General features: G+C 40.3%; 1 protein-coding gene across 1 annotated transcript in view; it reads left to right on the forward strand.

Annotated features, from left to right (window-relative positions):
* The window catches only part of PRTG (protogenin), a 121,607-nt gene extending 112,095 nt beyond the window's left edge, over nucleotides 1–9,512 (forward strand). Inside the window, exons 16-20 of the mRNA XM_036101615.2 lie at nucleotides 2,251–2,433; nucleotides 4,064–4,184; nucleotides 5,918–6,083; nucleotides 8,520–8,624; nucleotides 9,105–9,512. Of these exons, the coding sequence (XP_035957508.2) occupies nucleotides 2,251–2,433; nucleotides 4,064–4,184; nucleotides 5,918–6,083; nucleotides 8,520–8,624; nucleotides 9,105–9,512 (983 nt within the window). The remainder of the gene's footprint in view (nucleotides 1–2,250; nucleotides 2,434–4,063; nucleotides 4,185–5,917; nucleotides 6,084–8,519; nucleotides 8,625–9,104) is intronic.
* The last annotated feature ends 521 nt before the right edge of the window (nucleotides 9,513–10,033 follow it).

The raw sequence follows: 10,033 nt of genomic DNA on the forward strand, positions 1-10,033 counted from the left end.
ACAGCTCATTTGCTTATAAAACCTGAATTAAATGAAAAGACTTTTCGGGGAAACTGAGTGGCTCAGTTGGTTAGGCATTTGCCTTAAGCTCAGGTCATGATCTCAGGGTCCTGGGATCGAGCCCCACATCTGGCTCTCTGCTCAGCAGGGAATCTGTTTGTTCCTCTCACTCTCCCTCTCTCTCAAATAAATAAATAAAATCTTAAAAAAAAAAAAAAGACTTTTAATTTCAGGTAGGGACTGGTTTTTGCCAAGCATTTTTAAAAATTAAATGTAAGGGGCGCCTGGGTGGCTCAGTCGTTAAGCGTCTGCCTTCGGCTCAGGTCATGATCCCGGGGTCCTGGGTTCGAGCCCCAAATCGGGCTCCCTGCTCGGCGGGAAGTCTGCTTCTCCCTCTCCCACTCCCCCTGCTTTGTGTTCCTGCTCTCACTGTGTCTCTCTCTGTCAAATAAATAAATAAAAAATCTTTAAAAAAAAAAAAAAAAAAAAAAATTAAATGTGAAGTATTCTGTGCTAAAATGGAAACTCAATTTATTTATATGTCTCTTGTGAAGAAATTGAAATGTTCTTCCTTCTAGTTAATTGTAACACGTCACAATACATCTTTGGTTTTTATTCACCTGTCTGAGAACATGGTAACAGTAGAAAGACTCTTCCTGATTCTAAATAAGAGTCAGCTTGTTTACTTAACATTTGTGTACTCAAGTAGCTCACACTCTCTTCAGGCCAGACTGAAACCAGAGAACATGAAAACAAGCCACGTTCAGCCCTCGCATAGCTGCTTGGTTGAGCTCCCTCACACCATGTGACCTCAGAGGTGGCCTCCGAATCCTGACCTGAGCTCTGAGATCACCCCACATTTCACTTGCATAATGATATATACTCTAGCAAGTGTAGAATAGTCCAGTCTGTCCTGGAGGTGACTGCTACAAGCTGTCGTTAAGTTCTTCAGAGCTATTGCAAGGATGCTCTGGGAGGGTGGGGGGAGTGAGATGACGTCACCCGAGGGAAGCTAGGTTCCCTGTGAATATCGACTCACAAATGCAGTGCATGCTGGAACAACTTTGTGGTTGAATTCTCTTACACCTATGTTCTTAACATGAGAGTTCATTCCTAGGGTGGGAGTTCCCTTTGTAAGAAAAATACTTCCAGGCCATGGCAGAACTAAGAGCAGAAAGACCCATCAAGGAATAGTAGTACACACATAGCAGTCCTTCTTAGCCATCATGCCAACAGAGAAAATGCCTTTGATATCAAATATCATATATAAATTCAAGTGATGGTGACTTTGGAGAGAAGTAGATGCTGTGCGGGTTACTGGTGGTCGTTTTGATAGTTAACCTGAGGTCTAGGTCTTCAACACTCTGAGGTTCCTATATAACTTTGGAATTTTCTTTCCTGTTTATTCCCAAGAAATCTTAGATAATGATTGGGTGAGTGAGAAATATATTCATACTTTCAAAAATAATTGTTTCTAATTTAAGAACAAGATCATCTGTCACAGTGATTACCATTAGTAGTTTAAACATTTTCTTTTTCAGTTTTATTTTTTTTTTTAGTAATCTCTTCACCCAGTGTGGGGCTCACACTCACAACCCCAACATTAAGAGTCACATGCTCTACCAATTAGCCAGCCAGGGGCCCCTAAACATTTCTAAAAGAAAAAAAGCCTTTCACATTGGATCTGGAAAATCTAACTATGACTGTTGAATCTGGGTTCATTATAAACGTTCTCTCTTTACCTGTGTTTGAAATATTCTATTCTAAAATGTTTTTAATGCTGTTTGTATCCAATTTTATAAATTTTGGGGGGGTAAAAAAATATATAAAAACGTAAACAAAAAAACCTATTACTTTAGAACACTACTCCTAAAACAAAATTACAGAGAAAGATTGTATAGAGGCAGCGTGCATGATACAAAGTTAAGTGAAAACTCTAAAATATAAAAAATGCCTGTAGTAAATACGTACCCACATATGTACGGTGCACGCATGGGCATGCACGTGCGCGCGCGCGCACACACACACACACACACACACACAAATATACCAAGATGTTAACAAAGGGAGATTAGATTGTCCTCTTATTTGTATCTGTCTGTGGATTCCAAACGCTCTACAATGAACATGGTGTTCCTTTTATAATCAGAAAATATTTGTTAAATAAAGGACCACGATGGTGTGTTTGAAAGAATGAATAAAAGATAAAAAAATTAAGGTTTACTTAATTTGCAATCGATCTCTTTATAGGGGCAATCACCATGGCTTTGTTAGAAAACCTGGTGGCAGGAAACGTGTACATTGTCAAGATATCCGCATCCAATGAGGTGGGAGAAGGACCCTTTTCCAACTCGGTGGAGCTGGCAGTCCTTCCGAAGGAAACCCCTGATTCTAATCAGAGGCCCAAGCGTTTGGATTCTGCCGATGCCAAAGGTCTGTACGCCACCACAGTTACTGAGCTTTCTGAAGAACGTTCAGTGTTTCTTCAGCTCTCCTGCACTGTATTTCTGCTCCTCCCGCAGCCATATCCCTGCACTTGGTCTCTTGAATTGTTGCCGGTGCGGTTCTGATGCTGTGAAGCTACGGGCTGTCCCTTGCACTCCACAGGGAGACCAGCTTACCTCCCAGTCAGCTGCCGTTTTCACCACTGTGTCCCAGTTACTCCTCTTCCCAGCTGCACAGCCACCACGACCGAGGAGCCACGGCCCCGAAAACCGATGGGAGTAGCTTCCAGGGAGGGTTCACGGAAATAAACAGCTGCGCTGGCTGTGGTGTTCAAGCTGAGAGCGTGGTTTTCATTAAGAGTTGTTGCCACAGAAAAACAGCCTTTCTGGAGAGAAACTTGTTTCTCTCCAGAAAAGCAGTTGGAAGAAGTATCTTTAAAAGAGCCACCCTCAGGGGCACTTGGGTGGCTCAGAGGGTTAAGCGTCTGCCTTTGGCTCAGGTCATGATCCCTGGGTCCTCAGGTCATGATCCCTGGGTCCTCAGGTCATGATCCCTGGGTCTTGGTATCGAGCCCCATGTCGGGCTTCCTGGCTCAGCGGGGAGCCCGCTTTTCCCTCTTCCTCTTCCTCTGCCACTCCCCTTGCTTGTGCTCTCTCTCTCTCTCTCTACCTCTGTGTCTCAAATGAATTAAAAAAAATCTTTAAAAAAAAAAAAAAAGAGCCACCCTCACTCCAGGGCAACTGTCCTGTCCCAAAGGAAGCCAGGCCCCCCGCCATGGTACAGGACAAGAAACCATCTTTTCCTCTTCTTGGGGTGGGGAGAGTGCGCCTACAGAGGGCGATGGGGCTTTAAATGGAGGAAATGTCAGCTGAACTCAACAGGATTAAGGGTAGCTCCTCAGATGCCTCCGTGCCGTGCCGTGTGTGTGTGTGTGTGTGTGTGTGTGTGTGTGTGTGTGTACACCCGTACGTACACAGATGGGTTTAAGCATTGGACAGGCAGCGGTGGTAGCTCCCTTATCATGGGAAAAGGAGAGCAAGGCTCATAGTCACTTCTCAAATACCTGCTACTCAGAGTGTCTATGGACCAGCAGCATGAGTATTACCCAAGAGCTTGTTAGATGTGCAGAATCATGGGCCCCACCCCAGACATAGTGAATCAGAATCTGTATTTTAACATATCCCCTAGTGATCATGTGAACATTAAAGTTTGAGGAGCACTGCTATGTAAATGCAGATATGGACACGGGAAACTCATCTTTAATATACAGATCTGCTTTCAAGGTAACATGACATGAAAGTTACCGTTTGCTTCAAGAAACATCTATGCTTTGTGCCTTTTAGCATTATAAGTTACTAACTGATGTTCGGGTTTCATATAATAATACAGCATTTAGAACTGGTATTTGGAATCTTCAGTATGGGAATATATAAACTGATCTTTGAGATCACTGATAAAAAGAGTAATATGTGTCTTTTCTGCTTGGACACATACTGTCAGACATTTTCCTAGGAGAGGAAGAAAAATTATAGAAAAGCAAATAGCTATCTTAGAATTATAATAAATGGACTCATTTATTTTTCTGATTGATACTGAGTAAATGTGTTTCTGCTTTTAGTTTATTCAGGCTATTACCATCTGGACCAAAAATCAATGACTGGCATTGCTGTAGGCGTTGGCATAGCCTTGACCTGCATCCTCATCTGTGTTCTCATCTTGATATACCGAAGTAAAGCCAGGTGTGTTCCCGTGGAGAGACATGTTGAGGTGGTTAAAAAACATTTAAATTACAGTAACCACCAGAAGCAAATTGAAATCCAATGCCTTCTAGAGTAACTGGGATTTTCCACTTTCAAATAATGTTACTTGAGTTCTTTTTTTTTAATTTTTTATTGTTATGTTAATCACCATACATTACACCATTGGTTTTAGATGTAGTGTTCCATGATTCATTGTTTGTGCATAACACCCAGTGCTCCATGCAGAACGTGCCCTCTTTAATACCCATCACCAGGCTAACCCATCCTCCCACCCCCCTCCCCTCTAGAACCCTCAGTTTGTTTCTCAGGGTCCATAGTCTCTCATGGTTCGTCTCCCCCTCCAATTTCCCCCTTCATTCTTCCCTTCCTGCTATCTTCTTCTTCTTCATCTTTTTTTTTTTAACATATATTATTTGTTTCAGAGGTACAGATCTGTGATTCATCAGTCTTGCACAATTCACAGCGCTCACCATAGCACGTACCCTCCCCAGTGTCTATCACCCAGCCATCCCATCCCTCCCACCCCCACCACTCCAGCAACCCTCAGTTGTTACTTGAGTTCTTAATTGCTACAGAGATGTGCTCACTTTGGAAGGAGATTTTTTTTTTTTGCCATTTGAAGAAAATTACTGTGCCAATAAGATGTTCTTAAATGAGGCCCTAGTTTCTTCATGTACTTTTCATTTTGAGAAGTACAAAGTATATCCTTTGGTTTCTTTTTTAAAATGGCACACGTCATCTGATGCATATGCTGATTGTGAGGAGATTCCTTACTGTCCGGAATATTTTCATATCTAAGTAGCCTGCCATTGAGAGCTCCTCCCTTATTTCCATAGGACATGTGTTCGGAATTCTCTAGACATGGGGTTAAGATACATGTGATAACTAGGGATTTGTTCTCTGTAAACTCAGTTAGGCAATCTCATTTGTAGTTTGGCTAAATTCTCAGCGTGCAGTAAGTTTGTCTATTTCTAACCTTTTATATTTTGGCTTTTGCTTTCATCTTTATTGTATTTAAAAAAAAATCAAAGTCAGGTACACATTATTTTTGGATAATCCTTATCGCTAGACTCCCTCCATTAGCCTTGACTATCAGGATTTACTCTTTATGTATGGTACTTGTATATAAAAACATACTCAGAAAACATTATGTTAGAGAAAGAATTCTAACATCTTGTTGTGTATTTGATTAACATAGTTTTGCTGTACAAGTTTCTCACTTGAAGAATATTTTTATAAAATCTTTCTGTACAAAAAAAATCTTTTTGTACATTGTTCTACTGATACCTAAATCTTGCAGAAGTGCTGCTGTAAATTTGCCATCATTAACTGGCAAGTGAATTGTTATGTTAGTGTGACAATCAGGCAGACCTGAAAGAGAACATGTAAATTTTAAAATTATAATTTCCGCATAAATTTGAAGTAATCAATAGTAATAAATAATAGTACTTTGTAAATATTAAGGTTTTTATTAAGTGTAAAAAATAATTTTCTATAAGCAGATACTGGGACAAAAAGAAGTTTCCTAAAATCATAAAAGTTTGCAGCAGTGAGTTTGAGGTAAAAATCTAACACTCAGTTTCTGAAGATACTTGAGAAATAAGCATTGAAGAACTCCACTGTTTGTAAAGTCATCATTATAGGCCACATTTGGTACATTCGTCCAGATCTCCTATGAAATTGGAAGATTTCCTTTTCTTGTGATATTTCAGGAAATCATCTGCTTCCAAGACGGCACAGAATGGAACTCCACAGTTACCTCGCACTAGTACCTCCCTAGCAGGTGGGAGTGAAGCCGGAAAGAACCTGGGAGGAGCTGGAGAAAATGAAGAATCCTTAATGCCAATGATAATGCCAAACAGCTTCATCGATGCAAAGGTACCCTGAGCTGAGATACTGATTTGCTGTGTAATCCTTCCGTCTGTTCATCTTCCCTTGATGTGTGAAATTGGCTTACTAAAAAATCCTATGTTGGACGTATTATGTCCATATTCTACTTGATGAAATAGAAAACAGTTTCATCTAGATCCTTCCTTATGTAAAATACATGGGGAGAATATAAGGATGGATAAAAGATAAAGGAATAAAAGATTAAAGAGAGTAAAAAATGAGAAAACAGCATAAATTCAATTAGATGGGATTATGTGGAGCTAACGTGTTTTAGATAAGGACACAAGGGTCATTAGTCTATATTTACTATAATTTGGATTGCCCTATATTTACTCTGTGGGCAATTTTTTTATTAATCCATTTTTATACTTAGTTTGGTTGATTTTTTTTTTAACTGCCTTGGACATTAGAACATTCCAGGGATCAACTACAGTTTTAAAAATATGGAGTATCTAAATAGATGTCTCAAGATCCTTCCCTTTATGGTTTGAGGAAGTTGGTTTTAATAAAGAAGTGTCATTGGAAGATTTTACTTCATGTCCTTTCCACTATATGTAATAATAGTACAGTGATAAGCATTAGGAAGACCAACTGAAAATTATTTTTAGTCACATTGCAACATTAGATAGTGTGCATTATTATAATAGCTCTCATAACCAATGCGGTGTAAATCAGGTATCCATAAACTATAGCCCAGCCCAGACTAGCCCACAGTCTGTTTTTGTATGAGCTAAGAATGTTTTTCACATTTTTAAAGGGTAGTTTGAAAAAAAAAAAAAAAAAAAGAGCAGAAAATGAGACAGAGGCCATATGAGGCCTGCAAAATCTAAAATACTTACTATCTGGCCCTTTACAGAGAAGGCTTAACAAATCCTGGTCTAAATTCTTCCCCAATCCTTTTCTAAAATTTAGAATAATAACAGAAATATAACAAAATTTCAGGCAGTTTTGATATTAATTTTTTTTTTAAGACTTTATTTATTCGGGGGCGCCTGGGTGGCTCAGTCGTTAAGCGTCTGCCTTCGGCTCAGGTCATGATCCCGGGGTCCTGGGATCAAGCCCCGCATCGGGCTCCCTGCTTGGCGGGAAGCCTGCTTCTCCCTCTCCCACTCTGCCTGCTTGTGTTCCCTCTCTCGCTGTGTCTCTCTCTGTCGAATAAATAAAATCTTTAAAAAAAAAAAAAAAAAAGACTTTATTTATTCGTCAGAGAGAGAGAGAGCACAAGCAGGGGGAGTGGGAGGCAGAGGGAGAAGCAGGCTCCCTGCTGAGCAGGGAGCCTGATGCGAGACTCGATCCCAGGACCCTGGTATCATGACGTGAGCCAAAGGCAGATGCTTAACTAACTGAGCCACCCAGGCGCCCCTGGTATTAAATTTAATATAATTATATTTAACAGATGGAATCTACTTGAATCTAGCACAGCGCTATATATTATATATATTATGAGTAAATAATAATGACTTGATTTTTGTTACTGCTGTTGTCTTTTTTGTTTGCAACTTAATTTAGCTTTTATTTTCTGATACAAATGTAAGCCATTCAACTTATTTCCAATTAATCTAGAACACTGGAACCTAAAACTTCTAAATAAGCATAAAAAGTACTAAAGCACATTGAGGTTCTCTTATTACTAACTTGGAGCTAGGCATGAGAAAAGATGAGAAGCGGCATGGGGAAGAGGACATGGAAAAAAAAAGAGAGAATCTTAAGTGAAAAGAGGCCTTTTCAGAGTGGGGGTCTGTATGAAGCAGAGAAGCCTGATCTCTATGTTCCCTCGGCTTAGGCTAAGAGCTGATCCTCCATTTATTGCCATTTTGTTGAGCATATGCGGGCCCATGGTTTTTTCTTCCCAACTGCTTTTTAAGTTTCTCAGATATGTGGAAAGGTTGAAAGAGTAATATAATGAATGCACAAATAATTGTCAATATCTTGTCTATACTTCTATATTTTTTAAAGATTTTATTTATTTGACAGAGAGAGACACAGCGAGACAGGGAACACAAGCAGGGGGAGTGGGAGAGGGAGAAGCAGGCTTCCCGCTGAGCAGGGAGCCCGATGCGGGGCTCGATCCCAGGACCCTGGGATCATGACCTGAGCCGAAGGCAGACGCTTAACGACTGAGCCACCCAGGCGCCCCATACTTCTATATTTCTATGTATTTTTGTTTGCTGTAACATTTGGAAATAATTTTTAGAATTATTACACTTCACCCCAAATACTTCAGCATATCTCTCTCTCAAGAATAAACCTATTATGTCTTTTTGATCACTAACAAATGCCTTGTATTTGTGGGGTACTGTTTATGTAAAAGAAGAAATAGTGATGTCCCTGACGGTTTTTTCTTTTAACATTTAAAAATTTTGTGTACTACTTGTAATAAACTGAAATCTGTAGTATTTACATTTTCTCCTTTTATATCTCCAGGGAGGAACTGACCTGATCATTAATAGCTATGGCCCTATAATTAAAAACAACTCTAAGAAAAAATGGCTTTTTTTCCAAGATTCTAAGAAGATAAAAATTGAGCAGGTAACCCACCTAAATGAGAAAAATTTTTGGCAACCCATGGTATCATGAAATGATAATTAAAAAGAGAGGAAAATGTAAATGAAGGCCTTAATTTTCATGTTCTGTCTGGATATGATTTTATTAATTTGGGGCATAACTCTGTGGAAATCCATGGCGCGTGATCATTGAAGTGACAGTTGGAATAGTAACCAGAGCTGTAGTTTTCAGCAGGGAATGGGGGGCAGTGGAGGAAGGGATGTGGCAGGAATAAGCATCAGAAATCACTGAAGAAGCCTTTAGACACTTCACTTGCCCCAGTAATCCTCATGTGTTGCCACTTGGGTGGGGGACTACTGACCTAGATCATCTCTTCATGTTGATGGCCTTCCACCCATATCCTTGAACAGATGACTATTTCAGAACATACAGACTACGTAAAGCCATATTTATTATTTTTCAAGAGCACTCTATCATCACTGATGGTGTTTTATGTATTTTTAGCCTCAAAGAAGATTTGCTCAAGCGGTGTGCTTTTACCAGCCAGGCACTACTGTGTTGATCAGTGATGAAGACTCTCCCAGCTCCCCGGGTCAGAGAGCCAGCTTCCCAAGACCCTTTGGTGGTGTTGCAGCTGATACTGAGCACTCAGCCAATAGTGAAGGCAGCCACGAGACGGGGGATTCTGGAAGGTTCTCCCATGAGTCCAATGACGAGATACACCTGTCCTCAGTCATAAGCACCACACCCCCAACTTCCAGTTCCTTCACTGGCAGTGAGTCAGGTGGGGATCCCTCCTTGAGGAAGCGTGAGGACCCAGCAGTGCCGCTGGATGCCGAGCAAACTTCCTCCTCGGTTTTGCAGCCGCCGTCCGCCATGCTGCTCTTTGATAAAAATGATTTTCCAATCTAGAGAGCCATGTTCAGGTATTGCCACCTTTAAGTCTGTTCGAAGGACAATGAACAGGGAGCCAAAGCCTTTTGTGAAAATCTTGGTGTCTTATTGGGTATTTCAGCTTTTTTTTTTTTTTTTTTGGAATGTATTTTGTTTTTTTATGTTTAAACTCATGTATTTTGAATGTGTCATTGTCAGCAATGTGAAGAGACAGTCAAGATATTTGACTGGATTATAAAATATATCACTGGAGCAAAGGGAAGACTTTGGAAAGCCCCTTTGCTGACTATCTACCTCAGTTTGCCGGGTGGCGAACTCAGAAGAGACAACTTTGTTACCTCGTTTATTGTGGTAGTTTATCTCCGCTCCATAACCAATGATACTTCCTAGTAGCATTTTGTTTTCATTGCTGTGTGTGTAGTGCGTGTGATCAAGGGAGTCATATAGGTATATGAGTAAGAATGTTTATCTGAAGCTCTGATTTTTTTTTTTAAAGAAAACTCTGACATCTGCATGGTTTGGAAAATGTCATACCTCCG

This window comes from Halichoerus grypus, chromosome 8 (assembly GCF_964656455.1).
Source record: "Halichoerus grypus chromosome 8, mHalGry1.hap1.1, whole genome shotgun sequence".
NCBI classification, from domain to species: Eukaryota; Metazoa; Chordata; class Mammalia; order Carnivora; family Phocidae; genus Halichoerus; species Halichoerus grypus.